The sequence below is a fragment of the Acomys russatus genome, chromosome 8, assembly GCF_903995435.1.
Source record: "Acomys russatus chromosome 8, mAcoRus1.1, whole genome shotgun sequence".
Taxonomy (NCBI): Eukaryota; Metazoa; Chordata; class Mammalia; order Rodentia; family Muridae; genus Acomys; species Acomys russatus.
In genome coordinates this window covers 21,074,427-21,090,253 of record NC_067144.1, presented here as the reverse complement: position 1 = coordinate 21,090,253, position 15,827 = coordinate 21,074,427, and the positions used below count along the sequence as shown (strand labels likewise).

At 36.8% G+C, this 15,827-nt stretch overlaps 1 protein-coding gene across 1 annotated transcript in view; it reads left to right on the top strand.

Moving 5' to 3' along the window:
- Stxbp5l (syntaxin binding protein 5L) overlaps positions 1 to 15,827 on the top strand; it is a 239,059-nt gene that overhangs the window by 168,896 nt on the left and 54,336 nt on the right. Inside the window, exons 19-20 of the mRNA XM_051150549.1 lie at positions 4,449 to 4,600; positions 6,470 to 6,541. Of these exons, the coding sequence (XP_051006506.1) occupies positions 4,449 to 4,600; positions 6,470 to 6,541 (224 nt within the window). The remainder of the gene's footprint in view (positions 1 to 4,448; positions 4,601 to 6,469; positions 6,542 to 15,827) is intronic.

Genomic DNA, 15,827 nt, shown 5'->3' with positions numbered 1-15,827 from the left:
TAGGCAGCATGTAGAGTCTAGTCTTAGTAATTTCCTAACTCATTCAGCCACTCTCTTTCTTTCAATTGGAGAATTTCAGCCATTTACAGCAGAAATAATTGTTGATAGAAACGGGTGTACTGATGCAGGCTTCTTCATTGTTTTCTAGATTCCTTTTTCCTCTTCTGCTGTGATGGTTTCTTATAGTGGCAATTCTTTGATTCTTTTTATCTTTAGTATACATATATGTTTTTGTTTTCTGACTCTGCTGAGGCTTACTTGAAAGAGCCTGGAATCATGTTCTGCTCTATCATGATAACAAGTTCTACAAAGCTCTACACTTTTACCTGCCACGTCCTCCACAAATTCATTCTTGTCTGGAATAGCTTTATTCATTCTAGAGAACTTAAAGAGACATGGTATTGGGTCTGGCGAGGTCTTGTTGTTGTTTTGGTTTATTCTTTTATTTTACTTAGCACTTGAATAAAATACCTTACTCTCTGCCTCTTGCATGCTTCCTGATGACATACCTGCTTATAATAAAGTGTGTGACCCCTTGTACATGACAATTAACTTCTCCTGCTTTCAAACCTATCTCTCTCCATTTGACTTTCAACATTTAAATTAGAATTGCCTCAGAAAAGTCACCTTTGGATTAAATCTCTTTGTAACTCTGAGTTTCATGCATCTGGATGTTTCTGTCCCTCCCAAAATGAGACAGAGTTTCAAGCATTACTCCTTAAAGAAGTGATTGACCTCTGCCTTTCTGTTTCTGAAACTCCCATAATATAACCATTGCTTCCTTTGATGTTTTTTATAAATCATATAGGTTTTTAAAATTTTCATTGTCATTCTTATTTCTCTTTCCCACAACTTTTAAATGATTGAGGTCTGAGGAGATGGCTCATTTGGTGAAGTATTTAATGTGTCACTTGAGGCTGCCTGGCTACCTGAGTTTGCATGGCAACCTGAGTTTGGACTCCAAGCACCTATGTACAAAGCTAGGCACAACTAAGTGTGTTTGTAATCCCAGTTCTGGAGAAGCAGAGACAAGCAGGTCACTGGAGTTGCTGGCTGGCCAGCCTTGTTGAATAAGGGAGCCTTAAGCCCTAGTGAGATGTCCTGTCTAAAAACATGAGGACAGCTCCTGAGGAAATAGTACCAAAGATGACCTCTGGCCTCCATATGCATCTACACACATTTGCATGTATGCTTACACACATACAAATACCTTACCTACACACATGAACACACAAAAGCACATACACATATATACAAAGATAAAAAATACCCATCCTCAAGCTCACAGTTGCGTCCTACTTAATCACATCTGCTACTGAAACTTTAATATTTTTCTTTTTATTCATTATACTTTTCAGCTCTAGAAGTTTTAATGACGTTGTTTTTTCCCCCTGCATCTGTTGAACTAACTAGGTCTTGTGCTTTCATAAGTTTCTGTAAAATTATTGTTTGGGGAAGTGGGGAGATGGCTCTGTTGACAAAGTACGTACCATACACATACAAGGGCCTGAGTTCTATCCCCAGTTCCCACATACAAGCTGAGTAGAATGGCTCATGCCTGGGGAGGCAGGGGCAGGAGAAACCCTGGGACTCGCTGGCTGGCAATTCTTGCTGAATCCACATGCTCCATATTCAGCGAGAGACTTTGTCTCAAAAAATTGTGATGGTGTCTAAGGACTGATAATTAAGTTTGACATTTAGCTTCTACATGCATGTGCATACAAATGCCCTCCACATACACACACACACACATACACACACACACACACACATACACACACACACAACCCAGCACTTGCCCATATAAAAATTAATAATAAAAATATATTTTGGATTATTTCTCAGGTAACTTTATTCTTTGAAATAATTTGTTTGCTTATTATCATGTCAGCTTCTTACTTTTTCATGTTTAATAGTCTTGCACTGGTGTCTCATTTTAGAGAGCAAGTTTCTTCATCCACCCTTTTTTAAGTAGATGCAGTGAAGGAAAATTTGACCTGTGGGTGGTCCCAAAGGCACTGAGTAGGTAGGGTACAGAATCTCCTATGCAGGAATGTTGCAGTGGCAGTTTCCATGTACCTCTGACTAATAAAGTCTGCCTTAGTGAAGACTTCAGGAATTGTTGGCTGCCAAGTTTTCCAATATCTGCAATATCTGCATTATAAAGTGGATATTTACCTTCATAACATTTGTGCCACTTTTCCACCAGTGTATCTTGCAGGCAGGTCACTGATTTAGGCCACAGGGTTTGTAATTTGATTGATGGTTACTTTTCTCCTCTGGTGGTTTGCAGAGTACCTTCTAGAACAACGAATACTGGTCAATAGGAGTGCAACTTCTAATTGGTCTTCTCTGTGTTTGGTGAGATATGTAAGTGTTATCCTCATCAGTAGGATCGTACCATCAGGTTGTGGAGAGTGACCAGCAGCCATGAAGTGTGGGTAATGAGCTCCTGTGGTGTTTGGGGTTTCATGATGCAGCACATTCCTGGAACCAGAGGCCTCACTTGGTGACGTATGATATCAATTTGGGGCATTGTGTCTGTTCTTTTTCTATTATTTGGTGATTCTACTTAGATTCCTTTCTCGTATATATGTATGTGTGAATATACAATGTATATGTGACTCTACACGTACTGTATAGCCAGTCCTTGTAGGGATGGTCTTCAAATCCCTGATATAGTTCCCATGTGCAGTTTCCTCTAATATTCCGTCTGATGCTCTTGCTGTTTTTGTGGCCTCACTTCCTGAAATTTGTCTCTTAAATTCAGTGAGATCACTGATCTTACTGAGTTTTTTGTTTGGTTGGTCTGGTTTTTTGCCTCAGGAAATGTTTGCTAAGCTAGAACATTTATTGGGTTGTCATTCTTCTCACCTCTTCCTGCTGCCTAATGTGTAAAAACTGTTGCTTAATATAATTAATCCAGTTTTCTAATTGCTGAAGGTAGGTTAAGTCCAGTTTTCTTCACAGACTCTTTAACAAGCCACTTCCTGATTGCCCCAGTATAACTTAGAATCTCATCTCTTAAATCTAACATAAATCTCATTATTTATCATTGCTATGCATTCTAGTTGCCTGCTTTTCTTCTGAGCATTGTAATGAAAACCTTATTATTGCTTATAATAGAAATGATTAGCTATATTTCAATATCATAAAGCCTAAAGATTTTAATCCATATACTATTACATTTACTCATATTAAAATTAGTTATTCCTTTTTGTGGGAAACTTCAGAGCACTTTAAAAACAATTTTCTGATCTGATTCTTATAAAAAGCTCTTGAACAAAATGTATTAATTTTTCTTAAAGTTATACAACCTATTCTGAGTCTTACATCAGTACTTCTTCTGGATTTCAAGATCTGTCTTACTGGAATATATAGAACTTCATTTGAACTAGGAAAGCATTTTGAGTAGATAAGTTTTGTTCTCTCTTATTTTATTCTTATATTTGTGGGAATAACAGCATAACAGAATGGAAGGAGTCAGATGGAAACTATGCATATAGTTTATAAACAAGATTCAACCTAAGTAATAAAATAATATGGAGCTTCTAAATAATATAGAAACCATAGTCACACATCCAGTTGAGAAAGCAAAAAATGACAGAACATAATGTTGAGGTAGGCAGCGTGTTGTAAATGGACAGATATGGGAGTTAATACATAGTTAATGGTTCAGGTGACCAAAACAGCTGCCTGGGAAAGCTGCTTTAATTAATCATATAATAAAATTAGTCAAAAATATTTGTCTTTTAATGCATAGGAGAATGTAAGAAACACACATGAAGTAAATTATTTCTCATAAATTAAGCTGTATTTCCTTATATCTACTATAGTGTCAAACCATAAATATATGCCAAGCGTGGTGGTGCACGCCTTGTCTCCTGAGAGACAAAGTAGGAAGATTGCAGTTCAAGGAGGACTGGACTACTTAGCAATTCCTGTTTTGTTTTGTTTTGTTTTTCTCTAAAAAGGGGGCGACAGAGGAAAGGAAGGATAGGACAAAAGGTTAAAAAGAAAAGGAGATAATTAATTTGAAACAAAACAATCACTCTCATATTTGCAAAAGACAACTAACTGATTGTTCACCTAAGCATCTGTGTCTATTTAGTGTGCCCGTTTCTTGACCTATGCCCCCTTTGCATAAGACTAAGGATTTATATGCTGCTTCTGTGAAACTGTAAGATGACATTAAAGATTATGTTACTAAACTCAGCTTAAATGATAAAATGTGTAATGAAGCATGATTGCAGGTCATCTCTATTGTTTCCAGCAATCGATCATAATTATAGTCAACTCGACTTATCTATCCTCTGTAGAGTGTGGCCTTGTTTCTTGACTTTAAAATACTAATCACTGTCTGGCATCCCCAGATTACTTTCCAGTAATCCTATGTTTAACTTAAAGATGAAAATAATCCTGCTTATGATACATTCTTCTCTTCTCAGAGTTGCTTTTGGAAATTGCACTGGGTTGGTTGTGGTGGATTTCATACAGAAGACAGTACTGTTAAGTATGGGGACCATTGACCTCTATAGATCAAGTGACCTGTACCAGCGACAGCCCCGGTCTCCTCGGAAAAACAAACAGTTCATTGCAGGTAGGAAACAAACTAGATGGGTCTTGAACTTGATTTTTCACTTGTTTTCTTCCAGTTTGTCTCTCTTGTGTGATGCCATTCTAATGCATGGGAATACTGACTCAACATGTAAATAAATGAATTTAGAAGAAAAACCAAAAATATATTTGCATAAATATGAGTGGTTTAAAGTTTAATTTGCTGTTGAAGTTAGGAAGCATCTCAAATTTCTTACGTTTGATTCCTAAAAAACAAACAAACAAAAAACAAAGCAACAACGACAACAACAAAACAAAAGTAAAACAGAAAATTAGAACCTATTGAAAGCTGTTTAAAAATTTTTGGACTAAACAGATTAACTTCCCTCTAATATGGTTAGCCCCTTTCAAATACAGTGTAAGGTCATTCATTACTTCTCAGTTTTTAATAACTATATTGTAGCCATCGTCTTTTCTTTACTGATGATGACTAAACTGACTTATGTTTATAAATATAATAAATACCATTCTCTGACATTTAAGTACTATAAAACATGGTGCTTTTCCTTGCAGGACAAGCAAAATAATTTAACTGCAAGAGAAAAGAAATTTAAGGTTCAATTAGGGTGTGGTGCCAAACTTTGACAGTCTGAATTATCTAAAATCTTAATGAAATTTCAGTATTTATTCAAGAAGGTGGACTTAACACCCATATGTTTTGTATTTTTATTATCTCCTGAAATGCACTAGTTGGTTAAAATTGGCTTAAAAGTTTGCTCCTATAGGGTTATGCATTTGGATAAGGATTTTACATTTCTTTTTTTTTTTTTTTTACAAATAGTTAACTGAATATTGAGATCTTTACTAAAGACAGTCATAAAAAACATTACTTTATAGTGTATGATAGATGTTTTTTTCCAGATAGCAGATAGGTCCATTTTAACATTAGATGAATTTCCTCTTTGGACGACTGGTATTAAATTGACACTCTCCTTCTTTCTTCCCTCCTCTCTCATAAACTTTACTGCTTGCTCACTTAGAGCCTTTGCAGAGGCATGGCATTTGGCCTTCAGAATTCGCCTGGTTTTTGTTGGGGATTTCAGCTTTCAGTACTGCCTTGGTATCCTGGGAATTTTAGCCCTGTGGGCTCTGTATCTGTCAGCTACTAGCTTCTGAAAGGAAATCAGAGCAAGAACAATTCCTTCATGTTTGGGAAAGAGGTGATTGAATTTGAAAGTTCAGAATGTCTAAGGTGGGAAGATGTCAGGGGCGGGTAGTGAGGTGTTGCTACAGGCTGAGAGTACCGATGGGTCAGAAGAGCTGTGGACTCCCCCAGCGTCTAGTTATGTCTGATATCCACTCAGGGGCAGAAGAGTGAATATTTTGACTAGGAAAACTTCTGTAATGCAAACTCATTATTAGGTTTCCACAATAGTGATTGCAGATTAGAATTTTGCTATAGGGAAAGACTGATGAAGTTGTAAATTCAGTCTCTTTTATTCTATAAGGTACTCACTCAGTATATACTTTATACTATAAAATAAATAAGCTGTCTTTTTAATTGCTCAAAGATTAAATATAATAATGTTAACATTAATAAAGTAAATGTTATGTAGTATTATACACAAAGTAGTTCCACAGTAGCAGAAATATGTATGAAAAATATGCCATCAATTTTATAAGATAATTTGACCAAATAAAATGACTACAACATTCTCATCATTCATCTATCACCTTTCTAATTGATTTATTTTTAAGATATCTCCTCTCTAATTTGATTACCTAATCTTGCTACAATTTCTTCACCTTGGCTGTTCTAGATTCTGGTATGATATCACTTCCTTTCACTTTAGACTATTTTCTCTCTTTCCTCTGCCTGCTGCTGCTGCTGCTGCTCTGGCATGTTCCAAAGACAACTTTTGCATGCGTGGGCTGTCTAACTTTTATCCTGATTTAACGAAACGGATCCGTACTTCCTATCAGAGTAAGTTCTATAAAGGTTAGGTGAATAGCTTTTTTTAAAGTCATAATTCTTAAGTTAAATCCATTCATGAGTGCTTAGAAATGTGTTTTTCATAAAACACATTCAACATGCATGCAATTTTTTCATTTTGTTATGGAAATGCATTCTGATGTTTTAAGTATTTCATTTTTAAATTTTCATAATTTTGATTTAAATATTCTAAATCATTGTTGTCATGTACTCACTCCCTCAACCTTTGTTTCAGTCTTCATTTCAAACCATGTCCTATTAGTCCAGTAGTCACTATGTTTCCTCTTTAAGAAGGAAGAGCTGTGGTATCCTTAGAAATATTGAACCTGACACATTGTGTCAGTAAGAATTCAATACTTTCTTATTTGGTCCATGTTGTGCCTTTGAACATTTTGCTACCTTATTCTGACTACTGTAACAATATTCTTTTATAGTTCCTGGAGATAACTAAGTATTCCTAACTTGTGATGCCTTTTATTAAAATGGGATATCTCAAAGCACATTTCAATGGTGATCTTAGTTTACGGAACGCTGAGACATAGAGAAAGGAAAGTCTTAACGAAAAGGTGAAAAAAATTTACTTTTTCTATGGTAGCAAATGAAGATGTGAAGATGGGTAAAAGAAGTAATTCCAAGCATTGGTGCAGAAAGTGTGTTGGTGTGTCACTATAGATATAACAAAACTAAGGGAATTATGGGTAAATAGTGAAAATAGTTACAGACATGAAATAATATTTATATTATGCTTATATGCTTTGTGAAAATTAGGTTGCTTGCCAAAATATATAATATGGCATTATAGTTGTCTAAAAATACACACGGGGGCATGTATATCCTTGTCACCTGTACTTCTTCAGACACCCTCTTACTAATTGAATCATACCCCATTATAAACCATAAACTCTTACAAGTTTAATGCTCCTGGCAGGAAGCTGGCTCCTGGGAAACCCTTACAATCGTTCTGGAGTACCCACTGTGACTTGTTTTTGCTTATGCTCTCTACCTTTCTGTTCCACAAGTCACCCCTTTGGGGATACTGCCCACTGGCCCAACTCAGGTGACCTGGATAACTAGGATATTTCTTGACATTTTGAAATTATGTGTAATTCAATTTCCATCATGAAGTTTTACTGGAACATAACTATGCTCTTTCGCACACATGTTTTCAGTGGCCAATTTCACATTTCAGTGGCAGGGCTGATTAACAAAAACCATACGGCCCCCAAAGCTGTCTCTCTGTGTATATATTTTAAACTTTACTAATCCCTACTCTGTACCGTTTTTATACACCCATCCTATACAGCCACATAAAGTGTTTGCAACTTCCTTGCCAGAGTTTCCAGTGCATCTGAATACCATAACAACCTACCAGAATATTCTAGAATGTGACACTCATGTTGTACCAGTTCCTCATTGTTTTACTTCCTGTTATTTTCTATAATCAATGTGTGGTGCTCTTATGATAAGCAGGGTGTGCAGAACAAGTGCTAGCTCTGAGTTTGTCAGAATTCCACACTCCTAACCTTAGAGAAAGTATTAGGAAGCTTGGAAAGTTGCTGCATGATATTAATAATGTCTTACTTTTAAGGATTTCATTCAGAGTCACCTGCTACATAAGTTCCTGCTACTTTTCTGTAAAAATATGCTTAACCCAACCATATGTCCCTGTGCTTGTGATCACCTCATGCCTCCTCCCTTTAAATGCCCTGCTCAGGTTTAGTTTTCTATAATTAAACACTTCGAACTACTATCTACGCCCTCTTGCACTGATTCCTTTAATTAGATGCCTGTGGCATACAGGGCTATACAAATACGTCTGTGTGAGTTCAGTTCATTTATATGGCTGCATATTTTATATTGTCTACGTGGCAAGAAACTGAAAGCTGCATCCATGAAACTTTTGAAATTTAAATTCAAAAAAATAGAAATGTAAATGTGAAAAAATGACGTTCTTTATCTCCTCTACATCCAGCACAAGTGCTGACTGAGCAAATAAACGATACCGGAGCAGGACTGGGCGTGGCAGCCCAGTGTGTTACCACCACAAACAGTGGGAACAACTCATATGGGACAAACAAGAGAACCAGCGCTTGTCAGTACTGGATTGACTAGAATTTTACAACAATTATTAAATTTTTTTCCTAACCTGGGGCCTACATAAACAAAATAGAAGTAAAATTGGATTCTTATACCTTGGAACTTAAGTAGGAATTCTGTGTTTCTACCAGTGGTCTCTGCAGTGGCTGGTATAGCCCTGAAACTCAAAATTATGTCTTAAAGTCTTCTCTTGATAACCAACATTGTGGGTTATGAAGGAGTTGATTCTTTAGTGATATATTATCTTTAAATAACATATTTTAAAATGTATTAAATTCATATGATACAATATATATTTTGAATTTTATAAAACTTTGGGCTGAAGCTTTAGCTGATATAATCTGATATATTACTTTAGTAGAGACAGTACAACTTTTATATGAAGTACTTCCTAAACTTTAGAAATGGATGTCTGAGCTCTGTGACGAGAGTGCCCGTTTCCATGGAATGATCATCCTAGTCTGACTGTACTAGTAAATTTGCTTATTATTAGAAGGAAATGTGGAATAGTTAATATATTCTTCTATAGGTGAGAAAATTGACATTGAAAGAGATGAAATTTGTTTCTTACAATCCTAAGATAAACTCAGACAGTCTCGCATCTACGTGGCAGTGAGACTCATGTGCTTCCCACTGTGTTATACCGCATTTCTCGGTGCCTCTGAAAGTATTGATCACACAGGGAGCCTAATTCATCATTCTGTAATCAAAAGCCGCTCCCTTCCCCCGTATTGCCCATTATCAATAAAATTACATATTCAAAACTGAAATAAATTGAATTTGTTTTTCACATCTTCGAAGTGTAAAGTACTCCATAAATGTCTCTTATATTTAAAAAAAAAAAAAGCTTCTATTTTTATTCTGTCACATAAATTTTGCTCTTGAAATAATGCCACATTCATATTTGAATCTTGTAATCTTAATTTTGATGAAATAACTTAATTTCTTGGTCTATTTTTATGATTAGCTTGTCATTTGTTTAGGCTCCCAGAAACTGCCTTTCATAAGCCTTTAAATTTACTCACTTATATCAAAACACTAGTCCAAGGGATACGTACCATGAAAAACTTTACTTACCAAGAAAGTGGGTCAGAGGAGAGGACATCCTATTGAGACTTTAGGCGAGAGTAGCATGGAAGAAAGGGGAAATAGTAGGACCCACAGGGTCCTGGAAACCTACAAGAAGAACTTTATGACAGGCAGATCTGGGTCCTGGGGTCTTCCTCAAACTAAGGCACCAGCCAAGGAGAATATAGGCATTAAACTTCAAACCACTACCAAGACCTAGGCGACGAACATGATATTCTCCACCGTTGAGTGGAGAGATCTGACGCTCACAGGAACTCTGGTGCCCCTTTTCTGACAATGTCCCCTGGATGGGGAGGCCTGGCGGCACTCAGAGGAAGGATAGCAAGTTACCAAGAAGAGACTCGATATTCTAAGAGCATATATAGGGGGAGGAGGTCTCCCTCAATCACAGACATAGGGGAGGGGAGAAGGGGGGAAGTGGGAGGGAAGGAAGAATGGGAGGAAACAGGGGAAGGGCTAACAATTGAGACGTAATATGAATAAATTAATAAAAATGAAAAAAATAAATTAGAAAAAAATTTATGCCCCCAAATCTCTTGTATAATAAAATAATAAAATTCTATAACTGAATGAAAATCTCTATATTTAATAAATTATTGTTTGTGGAATCAGTGAAATGCATTGGAAAGGCCAGTAGACATATGTTCAAATTTAGACCAAGTTCTGCTTTTTCAACTTACTAACTTGTTACTGTAATCTTAAAGAAGATAGGTAAATAACTGAGATTTCTTCTCATATGTAAAATATCACAAAAAATCATTATATCTATTTCCCCTAAAGAGTTGCATAACTCTTCTGAGTTGATATTTGAAACAGAAATTCAATAACTGTTAGATATTTTATTATTAATGTGTGATGTAACCAAACAGCAGATGGTTAAGTAAGTGTCAGGATCATGATCATTGTATGGAAGCCAATGTGGGCTAAAATTCCATCTGCTGTGTCAGTGCCTAGTGTTCTGTTTATGAGAATGCCAGAAATATTACCAACTGTAGGGGCTGGAGAGATGGCTCAGAGGTTAAGAGCACTGGCTGTTTTTCCAGAGGTCCTGAGTTCAATTCCCAGGGACTGCATGGTGGCTCATAATCTATAGTGAGATCTGGCGCCCTCTTCTGGTGAGCAAGCATACATGCAGTAGGAGTACTGTACACATAGTAAATAAATAAAAATTTAAAAGCCCGTATGCCATGTAAGTCAAAGGAAGTTTGAAGATACATTTAAGGTAAAGTATAGTTAGAAACATTTGCTTGTGCATCAACATGTAATTGTACAATAGGGACCCTTGAAGATGCAGATTCTCCAATGTCCACTTAGATTTTTCAGCTTAGGGAATGGTAGGATGTCATCAAAACACAGGTAAGAAAATGCGATAATAGGGTAATTGTAAAGAAGCAGAGAGGGAAAGTGTAAGAGAACCAGCAAGGGAGGGCAAAAATATCTAAAAATAAAGTCCAGAATAAAAGGAAAGGAAACAGACAGAGAAGAAAAAAAAGAATATCTCAGACAAAAAAAAAATATCAGTATAAATTGTGGTAAAGAAAAAGATCCACTTGTTCAATTTTTAAAATTTTTTTTAAAAAATTAACATTCATTTATATATTACACATATATAAAATAAACTATATATAACAAGAAGAACTGCAAAACAATCAGGAATTATATTAATGTTACATTCATAATGTTTAGGCTATTTTTTTTATTTTTTTTTTATTATTAATTTATTCTTGTTACATCTCAATGTTTATCCCATCCCTTGTATCCTCCCATTCCTCCCCCCCCTTTTCCCATTATTCCCCTCCCCTATGACTGTTCCTGAGGGGGATTACCTCCCCCTATATATGCTCATAGGGTATCAAGTCTCTTCTTGGCTACTTGCTGTCCTTCCTCTGAGTGCCACAAGGTCTCCCCCTCCAGGGGACATGGTCAAATGTGAGGCACCAGAGTACGTGAGAAAGTCGTATCACACTCTCCACTCAACTGTGGAGAATATTCTGACCATTGGCTAGATCTGGGAAGGGGTTTAAAGTTTACCTCCTGTATTGTCCTTGGCTGGTGGTTTAGGCTATTTTTTAACAGCTACTGTGTTGAACGACTTTCTTGGGCATTGGATATACCATGGGCAGAGAAATAACCCTGGCCTTTTACTTGCAGTTACTATTAACAATATACACATATTTAAATGCATAGATTGAATCTTACAATGGAAAAGAACAATGCTGTGGTAGAAAACATGATCCGAGAAAAGCCTGTCACGAGAGAAGAGATGAGCGGAGCATCGCGAGATAACGAGGAAGCAGTCAGAGCTCGCGGTTCCCAGTCCCAAACAAGCCAGAGTCCGAGCGCTGGGTTGGATTTCCTGCCAGAAATAATCAAAGCCAATTTTTTAAAAAAATGACAAAGCAAGGAAACAATGTTTTGTTATTAAACTATAGGACATCTTAAAGCGATGTTTAAAAGTTATCTCAGGCAGATGGCAATAGACAATGTGAACCCAAAAAAGCCTTCCACGTACTGAGAGTTTCTAGACTATAGAAAAAGGAAGGGAGGCCCAGGTCGAAAGCAAATAGCTCCTTCAGCTAAGCAGACAAGGAACTAAAAAACCAGGGCTAAAGCACACTACTTTCAAAGCATTTGGCTTTAAAGGGTTAAATAAATGGGTCAGCACTGGGTTAGATAAGCTATTAAAAAGAATTCTTCATTCATGTTTTAAATAAAATACCGGGCCATAAAGTTATGTAAATAGGAAATAATCTATTTAGAAAGAGATTTGTAATAAGGGAGAAAGAAATAAAAAGAAACAATTTTTTAAGAAGATTTATTCATTGTGTATACAGTGCTCGGCTTGCATATTCACCTGCAGGCCAGAAGAGGGCACCAGATCACATTACAGATGGTTGTGAGCCACCATGTGGTTGCTGGGAATTGAACTCACGACCTCTGGAAGAGCAGACAGTGCTCTTGACCTGTGAGTCATCTCTCCAGGCCAGGAACGAAATTCTTGAGGTGAGATGGGAAATCAGTCAGCACATGTGCCAAGACTGACATTTGGGTAGCACATACAGACTAGGTGGCAGCATTGTAATGACTTCTCAAATGTGCCTGAAATGAAACAAATATAAAATCAATATAAAATATGAATATGAAACTTAACTGTTATATCAAAAATAATCATAAAAGAGTGAAAGTAAATCAAACCTATGATATAACTATATCTCCTTGGTTTCTTTCTTGTTTTTCCAAGGGAACAAAACACTATTCTCATAGTCAGGAAAAAAATGTGTATTTCAAAATAATTTTTGTTTTTAGTACTTGCATTAAGTAATAATAACTAAGATCTTCAGTTTGAGTTTGGGATACACTGTAACTTGACACATGAAAATAGTTTTACTGTTAAGTTCATTTTGATCAAGGAGGTAGGTGAAGGAGCCAGACGAACCACAGATTCAGTAAGCAGTACAGAAATAGGTGAATGAAACTTAGTTCTCCTGCTTGTGCACACTCATGGATGTGCATGTGCACACTCATGGCTGCACACGTTCCTTTGTCTGTGCATACGTGAGGAAGCCAGTGGTCACTCTCAAGGGCCATTCTCTGGGGTGGCCCACCTTGTCTTTTGGGGTAGCCAGGGCCTCCGGCGGTGGGACTACAATTATGTGCCACCACACCTGGATTTTCTCCATTGGTTCTGCGGGTCACACTAGGGCCCTCATGGTTATGGGACCAGCACTTTGCAGAATAATCTGTCTTCCAGCTTTGAAGCTAAGTTTTTTTTTTTAACTTTCAGTTTTTTATTTTAGTTTTTTAATGAAATGATCTTAACATATACTTCATAGTTGTTGCCTATTAATTATATTGTAATTATTTATTTCTCTTGTCTCCTAATAGCTATATAGCCTGGGAACTTTATGTAATAGCCACTGCCCCCTTTTTTTGGTCAGTATAATAAGAGTAACAATATAATTTTTCTCATGGTATTGTTAGATATAAAAGAGGTAACTTACATAAATTACCTAGAAGTTTATTAGGTACAAAATGTACTTGTAAAGAATATGTGGTCATTAGGCATTCATAATTTTGATTATTCAGTCAGCCAAAGTTTTCCAAGTCTTTTTTTTTTTTTTAAGATTTATTTATTTATTTTGAGTGCTTTATCTGCATACACACCTGCAGGCCAGAAGAGAGAGTATCATATCACATTATAGATGGTTGTGAGCCACCATGTGGTTTCTGGGAATTGAACTCAGGACCTCTGGAAGAGCAGCCAATGCTCTTAACCACTCAGCTATCTCTCCAGCCCAGTTTTCCAAGTCTTTATAAAATCTACAGAAGTTTTTCCAGATACACACATTAGTCATTAATCATTTTAAACCATTTTTTTTCTGTCTGTTGTTTATCTGTTGTTCCAAATTACTCTTGTTGATATTTCTAATTCAAGTAGCCTTTTTGTTTTTATAACTTCTTATTTATAATTGGATGTCATACAACAAAGCCTGCTTAAGTGAATAAAAATTCAAGAACTATCTAAGATAATGCCATAGGGTTTCTGTAAATTAATGTCCATTGCTTATTTAGTTATAAACTTCCCTGTATTCACTGTTTATCTCTGGGGCAAAAAAAAATGTGCTCAAGATTATTTAAGTTAATCAATGTTTACTTTCATATTAGTGGTAACACATCAGTAAATATTTTAACAATACAACGACTGAAAATAGAAATTAGAAGGTTGGCTAGTCTTATTAAGTTACAAAAAGGTCTTGAATTTTTGTAATGAAATCTGAAATAGACCAGACAACATGCCTTGAAGCTTATGCACAAAACTCTATAAGAAAGTAAGATGAAGCAGAAAACTTCCTGTTTGAGTTTGTACCCTTGTCTTTTATATGTTTAGAAACACAGAGATTTGCCATTGTGTTACAGTGTCAATTGTATGGTAGCATACTGTAAAAGTGTTCAGACAAGGAGAAAGGGCCCATATAGCCTGGATATTTTAAAGGCTGTCCCACCCAGGTTGCGTAAGTACATGTGATGTGTGTGTGTGTGTGTGTGTGTGTGTGTGTGTGTGTGTGTGTGTGTACAATGACAAGATCATATGGTGATATGTTTCTCAGAACATACTCTGTAAGTTATAAATGACTGTAATTATAGATCGGTTTCTGTTTAAGCTCTATAGTTGATTTGCTCCTGTGATGCTATCTCTTCAAAAAAGGGTGCACTCTGCTCTTTGAACTTACAGTATCTCATCTATAAACACAGGGGTTAAGCCGTGTTTTCATAGTATGACATTATGTGTTCCACTTGCAAGTTTTATGAGGATTGATTTTTTTCTGTCCCTATATTAGTTTCTTTTCTGCTGCTGTGCTATACTCACGTCTCTTCCCCAGGGACATAAATTTCAACCTTAAAATTCTGTGCCTAGCCCCCATATGCTCATGGCCACCCCATGATGCAGATGCATTTAGCACAACTTGAAAATTCCCCATAGTCTTTAACAGCCATTCCAGTGTCTAAAGGTTCAAAGTCTCTTTTGAGACTCAGGGTAGTCTCTTAAGAGCAGTCCCTGTAAAACACACACACACACACACACACACACACACACACACACACACACACATCCTTCCAATACAACAGTGGCACAGAGTATACATCCTCATTCCAAAGTGGAGGAATGAGAGCACAGAGAGGACCGAAGGGACCAAAGTAAGACTGAAACCCAACAAGGGAAACCCAAAGTTCTGTCACTCCACATCTGGTGTGTAGAGCTTCCTTTTCAAAGGGCTTAAGTGGCTCCACCCCTCCACATGTGCTTCCTACAGTAGGCATCTCTCCATGGAGTTCCTGTTTGTATGCAACCCTCCTTGGCAGGTGTCCCTCGGCTCTGGCACAGCCAACATCTTTACGTCTCCATCACAACTTAAGGCGTCATCTTCACAGCTTTACACAGTGGCCCCCAAAGGCCTCTTGTAGGTATTCCATCCCTACTACACACTGCCTGACAGAAACCATGGGAAGATGAATCCATGATTTCTTCAGTCTCACATTTTTCACGACTTCCAGCACCACGTGGATAGCAGTGCCAAGTCCTAACTCCAGC